This window comes from Daucus carota, chromosome 5, assembly GCF_001625215.2.
Source record: "Daucus carota subsp. sativus chromosome 5, DH1 v3.0, whole genome shotgun sequence".
In the NCBI taxonomy this organism is placed as follows: Eukaryota; Viridiplantae; Streptophyta; class Magnoliopsida; order Apiales; family Apiaceae; genus Daucus; species Daucus carota.
The window spans coordinates 11,585,919-11,611,814 of NC_030385.2; the positions used below are offsets into that span (position 1 = coordinate 11,585,919).

At 36.1% G+C, this 25,896-nt stretch overlaps 1 protein-coding gene across 1 annotated transcript; it reads left to right on the top strand.

Annotated features, from left to right (window-relative positions):
* The first annotated feature begins 22,495 nt into the window (after positions 1 to 22,495).
* LOC108219822 (uncharacterized) lies at positions 22,496 to 24,652 on the top strand. Its single transcript, XM_017393352.2, has one exon. The coding sequence runs from the start codon at positions 22,591 to 22,593 to the stop codon at positions 24,319 to 24,321; it is 1,731 nt and encodes a 576-aa protein (XP_017248841.1). The 5' UTR covers positions 22,496 to 22,590; the 3' UTR covers positions 24,322 to 24,652.
* The last annotated feature ends 1,244 nt before the right edge of the window (positions 24,653 to 25,896 follow it).

Here is a 25,896-nt window from a genome sequence, read left to right on the forward strand (position 1 = left end):
GTGCAATCTTTTATAATACCAAGGAAGAAACAGTGGACAACTATAATGTGTCTTTTATCATTGTAGCGATGTGAAGCATTATCTTTTGTTGAGCTGTTTTGATAAACAATGTAATGCATTGTATTCTTTTGTTTTACAATGACTTGGTAATCGCAAACAATGCAATTCAATCTTCATGGATTTATAAATTATTCAAGTAATTTAATGTAACAATTATCTAATTACCATTGTTATAATTTTAATACTTTTTTTATTATTGTATATACATATGCATTTAAAGAATTTTAATCATATCAAGAGACAGAGGGAAAGAGTTTGTACATACATGAGTGAGAAACATGTTAAATTTGTCAAAAAGGATTATCCAACAACGTTCCAGTCAGCAAGTCACAGTGGACTACTTAAACAGCTCAGCACTTTGAGTCTTTTTTCCATATGCTTTATGTGTTTTTTAACGTCAAAAAACTGAATTGAAAGATTTGCATAGTAAAACGAGTTGATCAGAAGTTTTTCAGTTTGATAACCAAAATGAAATTTCGGCATCACTTAAGTGATCAATTAGCCAATTAGCCCTTTAATATAGTAATAGATGACGCAAGTTACTGAAGTTTCGATAATTATACCTAATATCATAGAGCTAGCCAGAGAATATCCCATTGGAATTGAATTTTTTTATATATAATCTCTATAAGTTTTATTATACTATATTTAATTTACATTAATCTAATGATTTTCATGGTTGGACATACTCCATGGATATATTTTCCTAGCTTATTTCAAAAAATAAGTACTTTATTTTAGAAAGTTTTGACTTCTAGAATTTATAAAGTGATGTAAATTAGTGAAAATATTCATTTACATATTTTTTTCTCAAATATAAGTGACTTGTTTGTAATAAATTTATAAAATATGGACATATAAGATAAGTTAAACCGATACAAAGTATGAATAACATAAGTACCACATTCGATTGATAGGAATCGAATGTAGACACGGTAAATGAGCTGCAAAAAATATTTGTCCTAAGAGAAGCTTAGAAAAAGGGCTTTGACAATTGAAGATGATAAAGTATGAAGAAACAATATAAACTACAGATTTTATCATATCAACTTGTACAATAGAAGAAGGGCTTATACATCGAATATTTAAACAATAATAAGAGAAACTATCATTACAAGGAAACTAATATAATAATCCAACAATATAATAATACTATATTAATATAATATATTATAGAGTTGGATTTTATGGAGTCTAAATATGACTGAAGTTCTTGGAGACTATACTACCATTAGATTATATTATGATCGTGTGGTTATGGATTAAAGCAAGACAATTTATTTTAATAGTAAAAGAAAAACTTTTCTTTGTCTCGCATACATATAATTAAATACGCATATACAGTATTTGTAACAATATATTAAAGAACTAAACAACTCATTCAGATCGATGTCGATGTTGAGATTTTGTTGAAACCCTTTATCATTTTCTTCGGCAGGAGGAACGTGGTCTTCATCATCTTCAGGCAGCCTGTTCAAATCAAAGTTACGCATCTTGAATATGATGACAAATTTTTAAAGCTTAAATTGTTTATGTAAGAAGAAGACTGTATAACACATTTTCTTATATACACGTTAACCATATTCTTATTCATGCATTAGTAGTACGTAAATTGGAATCATCGGTGTTTTAATAGAGAGTTATGGAGGAAGTTAGGAGCATTGTCCATATTTAATTGGTTGAATATTGGGACTACAAAATCATGGGCATTTTTGAAAAATAATGAACATTGGATACGTTGGCTGAAGTACAAGACACATAATATGAGCATATTTTTTCCTCAAGCAGAACATATAAAATGAGATGGCAGGAGTATTAGATAAACACCTTTGTTTTTGTTTTAAAAAAAATTAATAATTCTAAATTGGGTTAATTATCTAGTTGGTCAATGAAGTGGGTTTAATGTATCAAGTTGGTCACTGAACTGAAAATGATATCAAGATGGTCACTAAAGTCACCATAAATATCAAACAAGTATCTTGAAATATGAGTTCAAACTAGTAAAAAAATTATTTATAGAATTTTACATATTATTTTTGAATGTTACCATAACCAAGTAAAAGGTTATGACTTCTGCTATTTATGATAATATATTTAGATTTTATAATTAAAACAAAACAAAATAACTATATAATAAAAATAAATAATAAATAAATTTGATAAAATCTAAATATATTATCATAAATACCAGAAGTCATAACCTTTTAGTTGGTTGTGGTAAAGTTTAGATATAATGAGTAAAAATCTATAAATAATATTTTTATTGCTTGAACTCATATTTCAAGGTACTTGTTTGATATTTATGGTGACTCTAGTGACCATCTTGATACTGTTTTCAGTTCAGTGACCAACTTGATACATTAAGCCAACTTCAGTAACCAACTTGATAATTAACCCATTCTAAATCAGGAAAGAGAAAAGAAAAGAAAGGGTAAAATGCAATCTCATGAATAAACCACTAGAGCTACACCTACAACAGCACACGAGAGAGGAGAAATAAGGAATACAGATGTGTCTAGAGTTACTATTATCATAACGCATGACAAAAAAACAAACTCATAAAGAAAGAAAAATTATTAAGCAGAAAACTAAATACAAACACAAAAAATATGCATGATATCCATGTTAACAGTTTCAGAAGAAAAAATGACTATCACAATTTAAATCAAATTCAAATTTCAAATCAATTTACAGATAAGAAGAAGATAATTAAAGATTGAAAGCGAAGGAAATAAAAAAAAGTTATGTCTGTGGTCGCAACCTCAGATAACTTTTCATCGACCTGTCTTGGATAGAATAGACCTAACTCCTAATAATATGATAAAGTATGAAAAACGTCATCAGCTATAAATTTTATTATAATCAACTTGTTCTCAATTATAAAATAAACCAGTTTTAAATAGGCAACATTTAAATAATAATATAAGAAACTATCATTATAAAGAAACTAACTATAATAATAAAATTATATAATAATTTTGTGTTAATATGATATATGTTGATCATGCCCCTACTCTAAAAGAGTAGGAAGACTGTTTCCATGAAGACCCCGGTTAGTGTAAAACAAAGTTTTTTATGTAGATAGTAACTTGAGCCATGATTCCTAACACATGGGATTCACCTTTATAGTGAATGCATCTGTTAATAAATGATCTGAGCCTTTGCATTACTGTATAACGTCAAAACACTCAAAACTTCTTTGTCACTAACTCATCTGTCAATAAATAATTTGATGTACAATACAAGAAATCATAATAAATACACTGCAAAATTAGAATTAGTGTTAATGTCTCGTTCTATATTATTTTTCATTCTTATATTTGTCGGTTTCGTAACCGAAACCGAGTCGATTACAACCGAACCGAGGTTTTTAAATCGAAACCGAATCCGAACCCCAACCGGCGGTTGCGGTTTTCAATTTTAAAAACCGAAGATATATGGTTGCGGTTCCGATTTTATCCTGAAACCGAGCCGAACCGACCCATGCTCTCCCCTAGGTAACGCCACAATAAATAAAACCGACAAAATTAATTAAAGAAAGAAAAATTGTTTCTTCCTGACATTTCCAAATGGCATTGGACTGTGTCGCTCTCTTTTAAAAATCGATTATTAATCATGGTTAATCATCGATTAATCCATGTTTCGTAGTTCGCCGAACTGATTAAATATTCAATTATTTCATTAATCATCTGATTAGTTATGATTAATTCAATTAATCCTTAATTAATACTTGTTCCGTGACTTTATCAATTGAGTCTGATTAATATTACCGATGTACTGTTTGGGGTTGTTGTCTGCAACAGCAACAACGGCTTTTTGCTAAAAAGCATGTGAAAAATTATTTGATAAATGTTAGGTCCAATCAGACGTAGAAGGGGGGGGTTGAATACGTCGTACCAATTTCTTCGATTTAATTTAATTGCGGATAATCTGTTTCAGTCCATGTTAAATCAATCGTAAATAAATAACTCCAGCAAGTCGGGGAATATTCTTTGTATTAGAAATAATCCTCGGGTGCTACAAATTCCAACACAAGTGTCGGCTGCAGAGACTACAATCACTCTTTTACAAACTCTCGATAAATACGATCTTCTAATTTAACTCTCGAGAATGTGTATAGTGTGTGCACTTACAAAGTGTGTAGTTATTTTCAAATGAAAACATCAACCTCTATTTATAGGCTTTCCAACAACTAACCATGGTTAACGAGTTCGTCCTGGACGACTTGAGTTCGTCCTGGACGGATTCGTTTAATCAAAATAATTCTAACTCCAAATATACAAAGGGGTGGCGCCACTTTCATATACATATATGTATATATATATATATATGAATGTTGCGCCTCAATTGTACACACACACTACTGTAGTCAAACTTGGCGCCTCTGGTCAAAGATGGCGCCACTACAGTGTGTCCCTGTGAGGTTAACTTGGAAGAATTCTAAGTCCATCATCCTTGCGCTAGTATGATCCATTTGAGCGCAAACTTTGACTTTGGTCAAAGTTCGCGCCTCACTTGAATCTACACTGTAGTGTAACTTAGAATATCTCTAAGTGTGAGGTCAAACATTGCGCAGGTCAAACCTTGCGCCCCTTCACAGTAGTATCTGTAGCAGTGTATGTACTTAAGAGAAAAATCTAAGTACAGAAAGATTATTGAGGCGCAAACTTTGACTAGTCAAAGTTTGCGCTTCACAAGTGATGGCTCCTTCCCTGTAGTGTACTTAGTTATTTTTCCCTGTACTCCCATTTGCACCATTATATGTATATATATTTATATTATTAATTGTGTTAATTTAATTACTTGAATTATTCAAATTCATGTAATTCACAATTAATATATATATATATATATATATGTATAATGAAATCTTTGGCAATATATCTTGGAGCAGCTCGATTGACTTGATCAATTAATTCGTTGATCGAATCCACTGAATACTTTCGTATGTCCTGACGTCCTGTGCACTGGTCTGGTTCACGAACGACTCGAACTGAAATAATCCCTTGAATCCTTTGATTGATAATATACTTGATCAGTCATTCCGGGTTAGATGTTGCTTCGATAAATTTGATTATAAATAATCAAATTAAATATACTGGAATCTTCTGGTCTTTGATACTTGATCTTCAGGCAATCTTGATAGCAGAAACATTTGAAACTTTATTCTTCACTGAGGCTTGAACATGTTAATGAACTTCTTCCAGTGGACGGATGCTCGTCTCAGATATCTTGATTGTCTTTGTCTGTTCGTAACGAATCTCCAACCTGTAGATTCCTGTATTATACTTACGTATTGTTTCCTGTCTTTTGTTGTGTTGAGTTATCGTAATTACATTTACGTTACATTATGCTTTACAATCTCCCCCTATTTGTTTGTTAGAGTTCGACAAGCAAATCCTTTAAGAGGATAACTCAACTGACACAATGAAAAAGCATACTAATTTAAACAGGAAATAATACTAAGTACAGTCTGGATTATATCTTACAATTTCCAGAATTCAAAAGTAAATACAAGCAGCCATTGTTCCTCTAGCCTGAACTAATCTTTCCTTGGTTTCTTGGCTCTTGCATTAATCAGCTTCTGCTCAGCTTTCCTCTTTGCAGCTTCTTCTACTCTCTTCTGAGTAAGCTTGTTTTCAATCTCTTCAATCCTAGCAGTGATGGTACTCAGTGCCACTTGCTCCAGTGTATTCTCAGGTGGAGGTTGCTCTAGATTTTTCTTCATCTTCTCTAAAGTTTGCAGGTGAACCATCTTCTTCAACTTCTTAAAAGTGACATTCATCTCCATTCCTTCAATTTTCATAATGATCCTTGATGGATGAGCACGAACTCTAGAAGTGTTGTGGACAGTCTCTACAGCTTTTCTTATCTCCAGAAGATCAACCAAATCTTTGAGCACACTCTTGTCTTCTTTTACCACTGACCACTTAACAGCAGCAACTGCACGAGTGATTCTTTTGGAATTGAGTTTCCCAATCTCTGTGAGTGGTATAGCAGTGACTTCAGAGTCTTTCTTCTTCTTGAATACTACAGATGTAGGATTGTAAGTAACAACAGGTGCATTTGGATTTTCAGGAATTTCAGGGTCTAGTGGAGGCAGTGGATATGGTGGTTGACGATTGATGGCTGATAAGTCTAATTCTCTCAGAGCAGCAAAGTTCAGACGATAGGCATATAGCAGTTCAGCAGTTAGTCTTCCCTTGCTAGTCCTTGAGCACTTCTCCCTGACTTGAGCTTCCAGATATTTCAGTATACGAGGATTGTATGTTGATAGTGCTTCATCAGTGAGTCCTATACTCTGAATCATACCATCCTTGAAGTACTTAATAACTGAGGGCTTGTCATGAATTTCAACTCCAATATCAGTGATCCATTCTTCCACCATATCTCTGAATACTTCATTATGCTTTTTGCCGGTAGAGATGATCTTGTTTCTTACCACAAACAGCTCAGTTAAAGATAGATCTCTGAGAAACTGACTTGACACATGCTTGAGTCCATGGCCTTCTCTTTGTAGCTCAAATGATATGTTCACCATCCATCCTCTTCTGGGAAGAACAGCAACAGACACAGTAGAAATGATATCATTCAACACCTCGTGATAATCATGTAAATCTTTGTAGTTGTTCCTGAAGGAGTCAAAGATATCTTTTACTTCGTCATCATCATTATCTTGAGTGACCTCTGGAAAGTCAAACACAGATCTAGCAACATCCCATTCAGCTCCATCTTTATGTAAGTTGGCAAGTCTCCTTTCCCTTCGAATCCGTCTTTGGTTTTCTAACTTCTCCCTTGCTCTCCTTTGCTCAGCATAATCCCTAGCAACATCAGCAATGTCTTGTGGATTTGCAATTTCAAACTCTTCAGCAGGAAAGATGTCATTGTGATATGCAAGTTCATCAGCAAAGACTTCAGCATCTGGGATTTCTCCTTCTTCAAGATCTTCATTCTCAGCACCAACCATCCTAATCACCCTGTCATCCACAAACTCAGGGATGTATTCATCATGACTGTAACTGAATTGATGCCTAAGAGCAGAATCAATCAGTTCTTCAGACACCCCTGATATCACCCTCTTTCCTTTTGCTTTTTCTGCTGCTCTCTCCCCCTCAGTTGAGTAATCCTCTCTGGAAGGTTGAGATGCCAGCAATTTAGCCTCCAGGGCAGCCAACCTTTGCTCCATTGTTGATTTGATTTCTACCAACTCCTCCCGTAGAACAAGATTCTCAGCTTCTAAGTGTTGAACTTTGAATTTCAGAGCTTCAAATTCTGTCACAGATACAGTTGGAATTGCAGATTCAATTGTAGGTTGGGATGAGGGGTTCTCACTAGTACGTTCTGCAGGTGTTTCTCTTATTTCACTCAAAGCTAGAACACTCAGTGGGTCAGAGGGTTTCTGTATAACTGGTTCTGTAAGTGTTTCCCTCTCACTCAAAGAAGTTCCAGCATCTGTTGATGTACCTGCAAGTGAAATCTTCTTAGCCTCTTCTAGAGAGGTCACAGAAGGTGCAATGAAGGTTCGTAAGCCTTCGTCCTCGGTTTCCTCGTCAGATGAATCTGAGTCATAAGAAACAAGTTGCCGACCACTTGAAAGTGGTGAGTCCTTTGTTGGATCCTGAGTTGGAATCTCAGGGTGGGTAGACACAGGGCTCGAAGGATGTGATCCTTGAATTGGCGAAGCACCCTGGTTTCCCACAACTGCCTTTGACGGCGAAAGACTTTGTGACAAGTCCTCTGTAACTGGCACACTTCCTGATATGAAGGGCTCAGAAACAGATTGCCGTTCACCTTCGAGAGGTGAAGAGTCCTTTGAAGGATCTGGGAATGTTCCTCCCAGGGGGGTAGACAAGGATGTAGAATGTGGCATTTCATCCAAGTTTCCCCCAGAAGCCTGTGAAGGCACTTGACCCTTAAAAGGATCAGAAACAACAGTGTCTATCCCTGACATGGACGACAAAGTGTTCGCAACCGTCAATTCTTCAACTGTGTGTGCAACCTCACTGTGCATTGGAATAGTATTTGGCTGAGGTGGTGAAGAAAAAGACATATCTGCAGTTGTCTCAGGTTCTATTCTCCTTTCTTGACTAGGAGACAGAGCTGCAGTTTCAGAAACAATCTCCTTATTTGGTGCACTTAAGGCACTTTCTCCCTCGCTCTCAATTATTTGAAGTGGTTGGCTGAGGGGTTGAGATATTTCTGCTTCAAGTGTTTGGGAAGTGGTGCCTTGGTTATGAATTTGGGGGATTTCAAATTCACTGGCACGTGTGAGAGGTGGTGAAAGCTGATTGGAATCCAAAAGATTCTGAACCCAATCAGGTGCATCAAAGGACAAGTTGTCAGAGTCAGAAGGAATACCTGACTGTAGCAGTGGATTGTAAGTGTTAGAGAAAAGTTCATCAACATCCACCATTACATCATCCGTTGGTGCAGCTACAGTGGATTGTACAGGACTATTTGCTTCATCCTCAGAGTCAGTAGAGTTGTCCTGTAGTGAATCCTCTCCATCAGATTGATCATTAGCTTCAGAGGAGTCATCTGCAGCATCTTCCACAATCACTTCTTCCTCTACAGGAATATTTTGAGCCTCAGGAATATTTTCTTGAATGAGTGGCTCAGGGATTGATTCATCTTGTTCTTCAGGGACTTCTTCAGCAACAACAGGAGCAGCAACATGTTGAATTGGTGGTGGAGGCACATTTTGATTCAGAAATGCTTGCATGGCCTCAGTGATCACCACTGGTTCATTGTTGGTGTACCCTTGATGATTCTCCAGCATTGATATCACTCTAGTAGTCATGAAGGAACAGATGACATTGTCTATATTTGGATAGACAGCACGTTCAGCAGGTGTCAGCATTTGATTCAGCACAATCTGGAAGAAACGAGGATATAGAAGTACATGTCTGTTCTTCCTCAGAGAGTCCTGAAAAGCTCCCATAATCAGATGTCCCAGATTGATTCTTGAGTTTTGAGCAATGGCAATCCCAATCTCCTGATTGAAGTTGGTAATCCCATGGAATCCTCCAGTTTTAGGGGCAAATACATGGGAGATGGAATTAAAGAAGAAATTCCATTCCCTAGGCAGGTGCTTTACATACATCTTCGCTGGAAGATCACCATTTGGCTCCCTCTGACAGTGGATAGCATAGAAAAAATTAGTTCGTTCAGCTCTGTCAGGAACAGCTTCAAAATTCTCTGTAGGTAGCTGGAGTGCAGTGTTCAGGGTATTCTCAGTGATAGAAAGTGTACGTCCCTGAATTGTGCAAGTAAGTCCAAGTACTTGTCCTGCATTCACAACAGAAAGAGAAGACAAAAACTCTCGTAGAAGAGATTTGTTAAGGTTAACTGATTCTGTCATAGCAAACCTAGCAAAAGAAAATTCTGACATATATCGAACCCAGCGTCGATAATTCGCTTGCGTAATTAAATTATTATTCTCAACAATTGTGAAATTTGTCTTCGGAATATCAAAATTTGCAGCCATTTTTAATTAAAATTAAAAATGATTATAAATTTCGTTTCACGAATAAACACGAACAAATATTCACTTTTTTGTCACGAAAATAATTAATTAATAACGCTCCGAAAAACCCTAAATTCAAGAATTTCAGATTTTGATGAAATTACAGTATGTTATACTTCTTGAAATTCTAAGAATAATGGTATCGGTTTCGCAAATTATCGAAGCCAAAAACACGTAGAAATTTGTCCTAGAAGATCAGGAGTTTCGAAAAGCCCTAACGAAAAATAACGATGGATCGTTGATTTTTTGGTATAAAATGAAAGCTCTCGATGAGGGGGTTTCAAAACTGGTCTCAGAAATCAAAATGGACAAGGATTTATGTGAGTTTTGAGGATTTGAAAGTGTACGAGTTCGTGGATTTTGAAGCAGTGGGGAGAGGTGAAGTTGCGTGTGTATATATGTGTGTATCGGTCGAGTAATTTGAAAAGATTAAAGTACTGAACATACTACAAATACACAAGCAACGGAGAATGTTTAACTGTCTCCACAGTGGTACACTGTAGAGAATGAGGCGCAAGTTGTGTAAAGACAACTTTGCCCCTCATGTTAAACACAGAACAGGGAGTGGGCGCAACATACGAAATGACTGAAATGCCCTCTATACACGGCACAGTGTATAGAGGCGCAACTTTCAGTCATTTGGAAGAAATTCTAAGTTGAAATCCATTCGTATATACATGGTGACTAGGGGGCGCAACATTTGACTTTTTGGTCAAATGTTGCGCTCGGCTGAATGAAAAGATATACAGACTCGACTACCACTCACTATTTCAGTACTTGGGCAGATTCTGGGAAAACTCTCCCAAAAACATATCAATTGTTAAACGAATTTTGATTAAGTCCAAAATAATTTAACAAAATGATATCACAATTAGATTAAATAAATTTTAACTAAATAAAAATTTAGCCAACAGATATTTAATAAATTGTGCTGCAATTATTTTAATCAAGATTTAATTAATGGAAAACTTAAAATAATTTGAATTGCTTCAAATCCATTAATCAAATATAATTAAAATATGAAATAAATAAACACTAATATTCATTAATTGAATATAAGCACTTAAATACTTCAAGAAAATTAATTCTAAATATCTACCACTTAGCAATTAATCACATAATCACATAAATCATGCAAATCATATAAATCATGGCAAATAATTAAAACTAATTATCAGAAAATTATGTAAAATACTGGATGCACTTTGTAAATTCACAAGTCCTGAAAATATGTACATTTTAAAACTTGTGAACTTACGAACAAATTGCAGTTATTTCTTGTCTAATTAATTAGACATATTTAACATCCCAAGTTCACCAACCAGTCTAGAGAAAGTGGATTCGTCTAGTGGTTTAGTGAAGATGTCTGCAATTTGTTGATCAGTAGGTACGAAGTGTAACTCTACTGTTCCATTCATGACATGCTCGCGAAGGAAATGATACCTGATATCAATATGCTTTGTCCTGGAGTGTTGAACAGGATTGTTGGCAATGGCAATGGCACTCGTGTTATCACACAGAATCGGAATTTTATCCAACATGAGTCCATAATCTTGTAGTTGATTCCTCATCCACAAGATTTGAGCACAGCAACTTCCAGCAGCTATGTATTCAGCTTCCGCTGTAGACGTAGACACGGAGTGTTGCTTCTTGCTATACCATGACACCAACCTTCGTCCAAGAAACTGACAGCTTCCTGAAGTACTTTTCCTATCAATCTTACATCCTGCAAAATCAGAATCTGTATAGCCAACCAGATTAAAACCTGTATCTTTAGGGTACCAAATCCCTAGATTGGGGGTTCCCTTAAGATACCTAAAAATACGCTTAACAGCTATAAGATGTGACTCTTTAGGATCAGCCTGGAATCTAGCACATAAACAAGTTGCGAACATGATATCTGGTCTACTTGCAGTTAAGTATAAGAGAGAGCCAATCATACCTCGATACTTCGTGATGTCAACTGACTTACCAGATTTGTCCTGATCAAGTTTGACAGCAGTTGGCATAGGGGTTTTGGCAGTAGATGCTTCTTCCATTCCATATTTCTTCAGAAGATCTTTGATGTATTTAGATTGGCAGATAAAAATACCGTCAGGCTTCTGAATGACTTGAAGTCCTAGGAAGAAGGACAATTCTCCCATCATGCTCATCTCATACTTGCTCTGCATTAACTTAGCAAATCTCTCGCACAAAAGATCATTAGTAGAACCAAATATAATGTCATCGACATATACTTGTACAAGAATTATATCATCCTTATGCTTTTTATGGAAAAGAGTTTTATCGATGATACCTCTGGTGAAACCATTTTCAAGTAAGAACTTGGAAAGAGTGTCATACCAGGTTCGAGGGGCTTGCTTTAGGCCATAGAGTGCTTTGAAGAGAAAGTATACGAAGTCTTCAAATTCTTTGTCTTCAAACCCAGGGGGTTGTTCAACATAGACTTCCTCTTCCAGATCACCATTCAGGAATGCACTTTTCACATCCATCTGATATACTTTGAAGTTGGAGTGTGCTGCAAATGCTAAGAACATCCTGATTGCTTCAAGCCTAGCAACTGGAGCGTAGGTTTCATCATAATCAATTCCTTCTTGTTGTGAATAACCCTTTGCAACCAGTCTTGCCTTATTCCTCGTAACAATACCATCTTCATCCAGCTTGTTTCTAAAAACCCATCTAGTGTCAACTATAGATTTTCCTTTAGGTCTTGGCACTAGCTTCCAAACTTTCTGCCTTTCGAATTGATTGAGTTCTTCCTGCATTGCAGATACCCAATCTGGATCATTTAGAGCCTCTTCAACTTTCTTTGGTTCTGTCTGAGACAAGAATCCAGCAAAGTTGCATTCATTCTGAGTTGCTCTTCTAGTCTGCACTCCTGTGTCTGGATCACCAATGATTTGTTCAACAGGATGGTCTCTACTCCATACCCTTTGTCTTGGCAGATTCAATCTTGATGATTCACCAAAATCATAGTTGTGTTGAGTGTGTTGACTAGTGGATCCACTTTGACTTACTCCCCCTGAGCTGATGTAGATTCTATTTGATGATCCTCCACTTTGACCACTGTGACCATGATGATCATTTGTATTGTTGCCAATACTTCCTCCAGATGGTTCAGGATCAGCATTCTCTTCATTTGCATTAGGATCTCTTATATCAGCTTCAGGTTCATCTTCTCCTAAGTAGATGTCTTCTAAATTCTCAAACTCCAGAGAATCAGATTCATTTTCCTTTTGAAGACTTGGGAGTCTGGTATCATCAAATCTTACATTGATGCTTTCAATCAGCTTGTCATCGTTGATCAGATAAACCCTGTAGGCCTTAGACTCCAAAGAATAACCCAGAAATATGCCTTCTTCAGCTTTGGCATCAAACTTTCCCAAATGCTCTTCTTTTAACACAAAGCATTTTGCACCAAACACATGAAAGTAACTCAGTGATGGTTTTCTGTTGGCCATTACTTCATAAGGAGTCTTATCCAAATCTTTGTTAATCAGGGTACGATTTTGAGTGTAGCAAGCAGTGCTTACAGCTTCAGCCCAAAAATAGATTGGAAGTCTTGATTGACTAATCATTGTCCTTGCTGCTTCAATCAAGGTTCTGTTCTTCCTTTCTACGACACCATTTTGTTGTGGAGTCCTTGGAGCTGAATACTGACGAGAGATGCCCTTATCAGTACAGAAGTCATTAAGAACAGCATTACGAAATTCTGTTCCATTATCTGATCTGATTGCCCTTACTGGCAGATCTGCTTCCTTTTCAATCTTCTTAATATGATCAATGATGACTAGTGCTGCTTCATCCTTTGAATGTAAGAATAATACCCATGTGTATTTTGAGTAGTCATCGACGATCACAAGAGCATATCTTTTCTTTGATATAGAAGGAATGTTGACTGGTCCAAACAGATCCATATGAATCAGTTGAAGGGGTGAACCAATGTCAGTCATGCCTTTGCTCCTGTGTGATGCTTTCTTTGACTTCCCTTTTTCACATGCATCACAGAGTCCTTCTTGACAGAATTCTTTCTGTGGCAATCCTCTCACAAGTTCCCTTTTAACTAAAGAGTTCATAGTCTTAAAGTTCAAGTGTGAGAGCTTCCGATGCCATAACCAACTATCATCAGCAGAGGCCTTGGTGTAGAAACACTTGACCTCCCCCTTACTTGCTGAGTCTATGTCGGCTATAAACAAACTTGATTTTCTTACACCACGGAGTGTAAGATCCTTGTTCTTCCGGTTCTGGATTAAGCAAACTTCCTTCTGAAAGATTACGTCGTATCCTTTGTCACAGAACTGACTGATACTCAGTAAATTGTGCTTGAGTCCTTCCACCAGAGAGATATCTTCAATTATGACATTTCCAACTTTCAGCTTACCATATCCCGTTGTAAAACCTTTGCTGTCATCTCCAAAGATTACAATTGGGCCGGTTCTCATTACCACATCTGTGAGCAGGGACTTTTCTCCAGTCATGTGTCTTGAACAACCACTATCAAGAACCCACACAACTTTTCTTTTCCTTCCTGTGCCCTGCATTCACAAATGGATTAAACTTTCTTTGGTACCCAGACGTTCTTGGGTCCAGGTGATTTAGTAGAAACAGGATTATCAACAGAAACTGGTTTAACATGTGCTTGTTCAGAGGTGACTGGACTCTTCTCCTTTTTAGTCTTAGCAGAAGTGCTTTTAGACTTGGAGTTGGGAGTTTCCTTCTTCTTAGAAGGACTAGCAGTCTTTGCCACAGAGGCAACAGAAGGTGCAGGCATATTCATATTCATGGCAGATGGTGCAGAAAAAGATGCATTCAACATGGTAAAGCATGCAGACATCATATTCATAGCACATTGCATGCAACCTACTCTACCACATGGCAAATGAACAGCATTCATGTTAACAGTATTAGGCATGCTAGAAACAGAATTATCTACTTTAATCACTTTACATGCATGAGTAAGATGATTAGTAGAATTGCAATTATTACAAACCTTTCTAGCATTAGAATTCCTAGAGTTGGTGTTCTTAGGATCTAACTTGCCATTCCTGTTGTTCTTCTTTTTGTTGGAACTAGTACTTCCTAATCCAGTTTTATCTGAGTCATCTCTGACATTGGAATTAGAAGGTACATCTTGTGATTCCTGTTTTACTTGAGGCTTAACAACTTCCTCATTTTTCAACTCTTCCTTGATGACAAGGTCTTCTTCTATCAGAGGTTCTGTTTGAGCCATTCTAAAGATAGGGGTCTTGGTGTTCTTCAGAATTTTAGGTATATTTGTTCCTTCAGGAGCATTCTCAGTTCCTGCTGAAACAAATATGCCTTCATTCTCTTTTCTCTTCTTTCTTTTAGCTCTTTCCAAAGAACTATAGTCAAGGCCAATAGCAACCTTCTTATCAACCCTTTGACTATCCAAGATCTCTTTCTGTAGAAAGGCAGAATTCTGATAGGCCCTAAGCTTAGTTTCTAGGTCAGCAATCTGAGACCTAAGGGACTCCTCAATTTCTGCACTACACTTTTCCTTGTTCTCTAGATATTCAATTCTATCTTTAAGGTTAGTGTTTATGAGTTTCTCTAAAGCTAATTCATCTACTCTTTCTTCAAGTTTAGCTATCTTTAGAGAAAGACTACTGTTATCTGATTCTGAAGCTAATAAACTAGTGTGCAAGTTATACATCTCTTGACCTAGTTCATTTATAGTCTTTTTATAATCAGCAGTAGTCATGTCATCAACAGAAATTTCAGGAGATACCTGAGATGGAGATTCCTCGACAGTGTCAGCCATTAATGCAAATGCATAATTGCTCTGGACAGGTTCATCATCAGAATCTGTGTCATCCCAGCTTTTTCCCTCAGCAATGTAAGCCTTTCCTTTGTGCTTGGCCACCATTGCTTCCAACTTAGCTTTCAGCTTCTCATTCTCTTTCTTCAGATCCTCATAAGAATTCTTCTTATCATATGAGTTGCTTCTGACAGGAGCTGCTTTGGGTTTCCTGCACTCCGTTGCAAAGTGCCCTAAGTCATTGCAGTTGTAGCATCTGACCTTGCTCTTGTCATACATGTTTGGTTTGAAACTGCCAGTTGTCTTTGACCCTGAGCCTGAGTATCCTCCTTTACCCTGAAACTTGTTCCCTGAAGTTTTCTTGTACCGGGGGTTCTTCCTGAACTTGATATGCTTGAACCTTGCAGCCATATAAGCCATTGACTTATCTTCCAGCTGCTCCAGCTCTTCTTGAGTGTAGAACTCATCCTCCGGTTCTTCAGAAACTTCATCAACTTCAGCTTCTACAATCTCAGTAATGGTAGAAGGATAGTCAGCTTTGATGGATGAACAATCACTCTGAGCAACAGTGTGATCATTGATACCATATTCAACTAATTGTTGATAACCAAAGTATGGTTGATCAGCAATTAGTGCAGTGGTCTTCTGTAAGGCCATACTCTTGGATTCTGTTGATCCACCACCATATATGATCTTTCTCTGTTCAAGTTCCATCTCAAACGTCTTCAGTTTTCCAAACAGCTTTTCCAAAGTCATAGTCCTGAAGTCGCTTCTTTCCCGGATGGTCTCTGTCTTTACAACTAGATGGGGTGGCATCACAAATGAGAACTTTCTGTTAATCTCCTTCTGTGGATAAGTCTTTCCATGCAGGGTGAGTTCATTCAGTAACAACATGAACCTCTCGTAGATTTGAGAAATGTTCTCTCCAGGTATTGCCTGAAATGCTTCATATCTGGCAATTAGCATATCGTATCTGTTTTCCCTGACTTCTTCAGATCCCTCCATCAATGCCTCAATAGTGTCCCACATCTGCTTTGAAGTTTTCAGACTTAGTATCAGATGTGTCATTGTCTTGGTCATTGATTCAACAATTATGAGTTGCAGATTATGATCCTGTGCAACATATTCCTTATCAGTGTCAGTGTATTCACTTTTCTCTTTGGGAACAGACTTCTGTGGAATACGAACACCATTTTCAACAGATTCAGGAATAATCTTCATAGGCACAAATGGACCATTTTCCAGAATCCCAATGAACATGGGATTAGCAACTCTGATGTACAGCAACATCTTCATCTTCCAGTTGTTGTAGTCATCCTTGTCAAATGGAGGTACTTTGATTCCTAACTTGTGTGTCGACATTGTTATCAGATAAAATTACGATTGTACGGACAGCTAGCTTTTCAGATTGGTTACGGATCTCAGATCTGTATATCGATCAGCCTCGCTCTGATACCAATTGTTAGGTCCAATCAGACGTAGAAGGGGGGGTTGAATACGTCGTACCAATTTCTTCGATTTAATTTAATTGCGGATAATCTGTTTCAGTCCATGTTAAATCAATCGTAAATAAATAACTCCAGCAAGTCGGGGAATATTCTTTGTATTAGAAATAATCCTCGGGTGCTACAAATTCCAACACAAGTGTCGGCTGCAGAGACTACAATCACTCTTTTACAAACTCTCGATAAATACGATCTTCTAATTTAACTCTCGAGAATGTGTATAGTGTGTGCACTTACAAAGTGTGTAGTTATTTTCAAATGAAAACATCAACCTCTATTTATAGGCTTTCCAACAACTAACCATGGTTAACGAGTTCGTCCTGGACGACTTGAGTTCGTCCTGGACGGATTCGTTTAATCAAAATAATTCTAACTCCAAATATACAAAGGGGTGGCGCCACTTTCATATACATATATGTATATATATATATATATATGAATGTTGCGCCTCAATTGTACACACACACTACTGTAGTCAAACTTGGCGCCTCTGGTCAAAGATGGCGCCACTACAGTGTGTCCCTGTGAGGTTAACTTGGAAGAATTCTAAGTCCATCATCCTTGCGCTAGTATGATCCATTTGAGCGCAAACTTTGACTTTGGTCAAAGTTCGCGCCTCACTTGAATCTACACTGTAGTGTAACTTAGAATATCTCTAAGTGTGAGGTCAAACATTGCGCAGGTCAAACCTTGCGCCCCTTCACAGTAGTATCTGTAGCAGTGTATGTACTTAAGAGAAAAATCTAAGTACAGAAAGATTATTGAGGCGCAAACTTTGACTAGTCAAAGTTTGCGCTTCACAAGTGATGGCTCCTTCCCTGTAGTGTACTTAGTTATTTTTCCCTGTACTCCCATTTGCACCATTATATGTATATATATTTATATTATTAATTGTGTTAATTTAATTACTTGAATTATTCAAATTCATGTAATTCACAATTAATATATATATATATATATATATGTATAATGAAATCTTTGGCAATATATCTTGGAGCAGCTCGATTGACTTGATCAATTAATTCGTTGATCGAATCCACTGAATACTTTCGTATGTCCTGACGTCCTGTGCACTGGTCTGGTTCACGAACGACTCGAACTGAAATAATCCCTTGAATCCTTTGATTGATAATATACTTGATCAGTCATTCCGGGTTAGATGTTGCTTCGATAAATTTGATTATAAATAATCAAATTAAATATACTGGAATCTTCTGGTCTTTGATACTTGATCTTCAGGCAATCTTGATAGCAGAAACATTTGAAACTTTATTCTTCACTGAGGCTTGAACATGTTAATGAACTTCTTCCAGTGGACGGATGCTCGTCTCAGATATCTTGATTGTCTTTGTCTGTTCGTAACGAATCTCCAACCTGTAGATTCCTGTATTATACTTACGTATTGTTTCCTGTCTTTTGTTGTGTTGAGTTATCGTAATTACATTTACGTTACATTATGCTTTACAATAAATCTCAAAGCAGCTTTTCTGAACAACAGCTTCTAACTGAAAAGCTGCAGGTCTTCCCATGCTTTTGGAAAAAGCTGTCTTCAGCTTTTGCAGGAAGCTGTCACAAATTTCATTATCAAACTCATCAAATTTTTTTTTTTTTTTTTATATTATAACTCAAAATAAGCAAACATCAAAAAAAAAAATCAAACAGTTATCTGATTTCTACAACAACATTTTTTTGCCAGTACTTTTTCTGACTGCATTGTAATTTTTGACAATACTCCTAAACAGAACCTGAATACGCATTTTGTTGAGTAGCACGGATTATGGGTCTGTTTGGGAGTGCAGTTAAAAATTGTTGTGCGGTCAGAAAAAGTGCTGGTAAAAAAAGTGTTGTTGTAAAAATCAGATAACTGTTTGGTAATTTTTTTGATATTTGCTTATTTTAAGTTAAAATATAAAAAAAAATATTTTTGTAGTGAGGTTTGATAGTAAAATTTGTAACAGCTTCCTGCAAAAACTAAAAGCAGCTTTTTTCAAAAGAATGGGAGGACCTGCTTTTTCTAAAAGCAGCTTTCCAGCTAAAAGCTGCTGTTCAAGAAAGCTGCTTGTAGATTTACCAAACAATTTTTCACCTGTTTTTCAGCAAAAAGCTACTGTTGCTGTCCGCAACCGCAACCCCAACCCCAAAAGGTAACTATATCATTCTAACGTGCAAAAAGCAGGGAAAGGGTAACGGTAAATGCGAAAAATGAAGAAAGTCACGGCCCTTAAAAAGAAAGTCTCATGATCACGGCAAGTGGGCTGCTGTTCTCAAAAGAAAAGGTGGATTGGATTCTTTTTATTCGACTGTTGTTTTGCTTCTTCCATCTTCTCCTTTTGTCATTTTTCTTCTGCAATCACACATAAATTCTTTTATTTAAGACTCTCCTGTTGGTCAAAGAGTCAAACACTTAAATTCTTCTTTCCTCTGAGTTATTAATTCAAGGTCACGCGTAGTCTTTTATAGCCTCCCATTTATATGCAAAGTTATTGCAAACCAGAAATGCGGTTATTTCCGAACAATTTAGCTACCGTCTCCATCCCAAATCGTTTTTTTCCAGTTCCTCAATAAGTCAAATTATCTGATTATATATAAAAGTCATTTATTTGTTTTTTTTTGAATAATAAAAGTCATTTATTTGTTATTCTAAAAACTAAAAACATTACATTTCTGAATAGACTAATTTATTTTCTAATAGGCAAACTTTTCTTAACTTTTTAATAATATATATAAATTTTAATCAAAATATTCAATTTTAGAACATTTTCAAAAGTTGAAAACTACTAGCTAAAATCTATGTGTCATCCCATGTGTCATTTAGGTGGCCCTTTTTAATAATATGTAAAAAAAGGTGCACTCCAACCATCACCCTTTAGCAAAAAAATTATAGATAACTAGGTATCATTCAATAGATCTGTTGAACCAAAAATCTATTAGACATAATTTTAACTTATAATAATTTTACATAACATGATTGGAGTGTATCTTTTTAATGTTAACAAAATATTATATATAATCCATTTAGATAAGTATTATAATTAATAAATATAGATATTATTTTTGGAGATGCTCTTAAATACCCAACTAAGTTTTGAAGATCCTTTCATTTCGTAAACGAATATCTTTTGTTCAGTAGACGAGGCCTCTCATTTCTCCTTGTACTTTTTTTCATTAATGATAATTTTTTAATTCATCTCTAATTAGTTTTGACATTCACTCAAAAACCCTTCAATATTTTTATTTTAATTACTTAAAGACAGAAATCAAATAGATATAGATAACTGTCATTACTTTTAAAGATGGAGTAAAAGTCCAATCATAATATCATCATTTTTGAAACTTAACCATTTTCTAAAAAATTTCTAGGATACTTATCCACTTCCCTAAAATTTACTCATCGTAATCTTTTTGCCAAAAAATAAAGCACTTTCATTAATTAGAACAATATAATCGAGACAAACCCCCAACTGCAAAATATAGTCAAGACAAACCCCCAACTGTAAATACAAATAGGTTGGAAAACAAATAACATACTAAAATTAATGAGTTGATTTGTTTCCAGATTGTTTAACATATAGAATTTAAAAATTCTTGAAGTTAAAAATGAAATCAAAGATATTCCAAGCGATCCAAACTGTACCAACATCGTAGAAAGCGGCGACATCACAATTGAACTTATCACATAAAAGTCATTGTTAGACCAGTGTTCAGAAACAATAATCTCATAGATTAAGATTGGAGGAGCGCCACCCGAAAGTGTAAACTCCTAAAAGATGAACAATCTTTGAATGTGAAAGGTGAGCTCTTGCCATGATTACCACTGTCTGATATTTGACGCGGATTTTCCAGATCTCTAAAAACATCAATAGAATTATTCTAGATCCAAACATAACTAAACAAAAACATAACCAAACACTCCAAAATGAGAGACAAACAAACACACCCCAAAAAGAGTGACACAAATACCCAAAAAAATTGGATTTTATTGAAAAAAATCAATAAAAATGAAAGAAAACAAAAGGGTTAGGAGTTTTTTACCGGAGAAAATCAATGAAAGCCCTTTAGACTATCTTGAAAATGGACAAAGACGATGGACGAGAAGCAGCTCCTCAAACTCTAATTTTTGAAAGAAAGGAAGAGCGGAGGTACTTCTTAAATTTACTCATCTTTTGTTATTGATGAAGACTTGAATTCAATAGATTACTTATCAAAATGTTACTTGACGATATTTTTCTAACTAAAGAATTGTCACATATCTATTCAAAAATTAATTTAACGATTATTTATCGAATGATTGTATTAGTTAATTCAGAATGTGAGTTAAAACAAGTGATGAGACTCGTAACAAAAGGGATAAATACTAGTAATATTAGAATATGGTGTCCAAAATCAAACTGAAAAAAAAAAAAATTAGAGTCACCGTCCATACAAAATAGGGTTGAAGTTCATTTAATTATTTGACTTGGAAAAAAATATCAAAGGCATTTTTCAGAAAATATTGTTATAAATTTCTTTTTCTCAATGGTACGATGCCCCGTTATATGTAACTTTTAATTTTATTGATAAAATTATAAATAAGCTTTTAAAAAATTTCACTTTAAAGAAATACTTATCAAATAAGTTTATTAATTAATTCAATGTGTAAATCAAAATAACTGATTAGACTCACATAAAATGATATAGGGTTCATTATCAAACTCATCACTCAAGTCAACAAATGCTATCAACTTCATCACTAATCTCCACGGGTTCTCAAGTGGCTCATTAAACTCGCTTAATGGTATCAAACTCATCACTGCCGTTAAAAAAAGTAACGGAAGTATAACGGAATGACAGATTAGCTATAGGGTTTAACATGTTGCTGGCCACATAATTTGAAATTTATATGAAAATAAAGTATGCAATCTTTTTATTAAATTAATTTTAGTATATAATTATCTAAATATATGCATGGAACTAAATTTTAAGATATAATTAACTAAACATCCAAGATTAACTTTTATGTTTTTTATTAGATTATAATTATTTTTGAATAATATTGAAATGTTTTCTCTTTTAATAAATTTTATTTATGTGAATATTGTTGTTGGCAAAAAAAATATTTTTAAATTTTTACAATCCCAATCACTTCGAACTGGTAAAATATTACAGTAGTCCACTTGAGATAAAAATTAGACTTGAGCAACTGTTGACGTATGTTTTTACTCTTGTTTACTTTCTTTCTTTCTATTTTCTACGTTTTCTTCTTCTTCTTTTTTATTTTCTTTCATTTGTTTTTCTTTAGTCTTTTTTATTAACGTGCCACGTCAATAGCCTATCATTCCGTCTATATTTCCGTTACTTTTTTTAACGATAGTGATGAGTTTGATACCATTAAGCGAGTTCAATGAGCCACTTCAGACTCGGTGGAGATCAGTAATGAAGTTGATACTGTTTATCGACTTCAGTGATGAGTTTGATAATTAACTCAAATGAGATATAATAACATGTCCGAAAATACAATACACCATGTGCACCATGAAGCATGGATAATTTTTATGATTTTCACTTAAAAGAAATACTTATACGAAGGGTATAATGGTCAAAAAGTGTACTAATAGTTTCCCATTCACTTGATATATGCCTTCTCATATCAAACCTACTGCACTCCTTGCAAATTTCATCTCCTCTCTTCACTTCCACACACGAGCTTATGAAGAAGTAGCAAACCATATACATACCTCAAAATGGACTCTTCCTCCTCAATCAACCGAAGTACGACGACGACGACGACAACTACAAGCAGCAGCAAGAGCAGCAGTAGCAGCGGCAGTGAGCTCTTCATCTGCTTCAACACTCGTCGTCGTCTCACAACAAGAATCTCGGCGAGACCTTCCATTCTAAGCCCTGCCCGTGACCCCCACATCTCGCTCTCCACTTGCCGCAGTATCAGCAGCAGCCGCAGGCTCCGAAGCAGCGGCAGCACCGCCAGGAACCGCGGCCGTTCCTCTCCCCTGTTCGCGGGTGCGGCCAAGAAGAGAGGCTCCGGGTTCGACAACCCGGAGCCCTCTTCTCCGAAGGTGACTTGCATTGGCCAGGTTCGCGTGAAGCCGAAGAAGAAAGGGATCAAGATTAGAAGTTTACCTAGAAGGCAGAGCGGGGAAGTGAGTTTCAGAACATTGGATCAGATTCAGAGGCAGAGTAGTTATAACAATGCTTTGTTTCAGAATCCGAGGAACCAGAGATGGGTGCATTTGCCGTCGTTTGATTGTTTGATTCCTTGTAAATCAGCCTGTGTTTGTGAAAATGATAAGGGGGATGGGAAGGAAGTGGTGAATCAGGTGGTGGTTGTCCAAGAAAATGCGAAAAAGGAACAAGATCAATTGCCTTTGAGGAGTGCAAGGAGGCATGTTTTCGATAGAATTGAGATTAAAGATGAGGGTCTAAAGGATATGGAGGAGAAGAATTTGAGTATTCCGCCTAAGAATGCGCTTTTGCTGATGAGGTCTAGGTCGGATCCTGTGAAGATGGATGAGGAGAAGAATGTGAGTGTTCCGCCTAAGAATGCGCTTTTGTTGATGAGGTGCAGATCGGATCCTGTGAAGATGGAGGCTCTTGTTAATAGATGTTGGGAGCCTCAGTTACCGAAACAGGTAGAGGAAGATGATGATGAAGAAGTGGTTGAGGACAGTGATGAAAATATTCTTGTGGATGTGAAAAATGTTGAAATTGAAGATGAGAAAGTGAGCGAAGAAGAGGAAACAGAGGGCGTGAAAAGATTAGTAGTAGATGAAGAGAGTGAGGAAGAAGATGATGAAGGAATCGAAGCAACGAGAGATAAGAATGAAGATGAGAGTAGAGTAAGTTATAGTAATGCCTCATTTTCTCTACAGTCAGATGATGATTTGAGTGAACCAGATGATGATGATGATGAAGAGATAGCTACACTATACGAAGAAGAAACATCGAGCCATGTCAAGATTTTGGAAGAGAAAACAGAGGAGCTGGAAAGGGAGAATGAAGCAAAAACAATGGTAAAGAGAGAAAGTGAGGAGGTGGTAAAGAAAGAAGAGACAAGAGGCTCAAAGCTTCCTGATTGTTTGTTGTTAATGATGTGTGAGCCTAAATTATCAATGGAGGTTTCGAAGGAGACATGGGTTTGTGACAGAGGCTTTGTTGAGGAAAAAGGTAAGGTGGATAAGGTGAGTGTGGAATGCAATGCTAAACAGCATTGGCCACTCACAAAACCTTCGTGTACTTTTCCGGCTTCTATGGCTGCGATGATAGAGCACAAATTACTGAATGCAGCAGCGTACGAGCCGTTTGTGCTGACAAGATGCAAGTCTGCGCCAATCAGGACGGCTGGTGCCATTCAGCTGGTTCCGGATGGGTGGTTTTGGAAGAATGAGGGGCTTCAGAAGCATCGCCGTGGTGGATTTGGGGCAGCTGAGCTGGTGGCCTTTCAGCTGAGCCGGTAAAAAGTAAAATTTGGAATTTACAGGCGATATTACTGCTGTTATTTGGGCTGTTTAGTGTGTTTTGGATGCTTCGTTTTACTAGTAAATCTTCATATGTAATACTACTACTAATCCATGTATTGATTTCGTTCAACTCAGGAACAAGGTTTGGAATAAGTCTTGTTGTATTTCATTTTTCATCCGATGTTTGTATTTCATTTTTCATCCGATGTTTGTAATTAGTCGTCGTAGAGTTGCTGGTTTTGCTGGTAATGTAAGTGATTCACTCAGGCAATAAGCATCGATCATGATATTTACGTTTTTATGGAGCTGTGATTTGGTTTTCTCAGAAGTACTTGACCCTATCAACTTGTGTTGTTTTGGTAAAAGAAGATGTTCAAATTAAGAAAAAGTTCCAAATATGGAGGAAGTTGGGGAAAACTATCAGAGACCGCAGTGTGTGGATGATAGCAAGAAAAACTATTTACAGAAACAAAAACAACAGAAACGACCCAGATTAGAGCCTGTGTCCCCAGCTACTAATAAGTTATCATCCAAAGATTTTGCATTTGAGTCCTCACATACGGATTTTTTTTCCATTTTATGGCATTAAAACTAAAATTTTGTTCTGCTGGATGGCATTAAAACTGAAATTTTGATGTGAATGGAAGGGGCTACAATGTCTTCTAACAGAAAATTGACTCATTCTAGGTTTTTTACAGTATGCTACTAACATTCGACTTTTCTGGACCAACTATCTTTAGTTGTCTTTGAGTATTCCCGTCCAGACGAATACAAGAGCATGTCAAATGATTGCAACAATTCATAGATCTTGTTGATCGGATTGGATTGCAATCCAAAGAACTCAGGTAATATTAAATAACAAGACTGATTAGCAGGAATAATAAAGTTGAAAAGAGTAGTAGGCTGTGTAGAGAGGGCTGCCTGGTTTGTGGCTTAGCTGTTGTTACAATGCCAGAATGAATCTCCATGAAAACATGTAAGCATGCATGTTTATTCAGTTTCATCTCCTTTCTCCCAGACCAAACAAAACACACAAGTTATAGGACTAGTGATGTTCAACATTTTACACGGCAGTCATACTCTGTTACTTTCTACACTCTTTCCAAGGTAAATGATCTTGCTATTAGTCATGGAAGATGCCATAAATCTTTTTCCTCACTTTTGTTTGAGGACCACCAAAAACACACAACAAACCCAGTAAAGTTGATCAATCTGCAGTAATCATTTTCTGTGGATCAACAAGTATTCCAGTAGTGACAAAGGTGCTCCAAAGGTGAAATAAATCATATTTTATGAAGATTTAGATTTAAATAAGATCTTAAAATTTTATAAAATGATGATTATTTACTTACAAATATAATGGGTTAAAAACATAATCTTTATGTGAGTTCGAATCGAATATGAACCATGAATCATATTTGGGTATTTGGGTAGGATCATATTATGAAAAATAATATGAGACTTAATCTGAGTGCTCATATCCGGGATCATATTATATTCGGGCTTAGTTCTTCCGCTAGATTTGGGTCGTTTTCGAAATGAATATAAGACAAATATTATATTTTCAAGCCG

What these genes read in the sequence shown, in the direction of transcription:
- LOC108219822 (XM_017393352.2), top strand. Translation starts at nt 22,591, where the DNA reads ATGGACTCTTCCTCCTCAATCAACCGAAGTACGACGACGACGACGACA.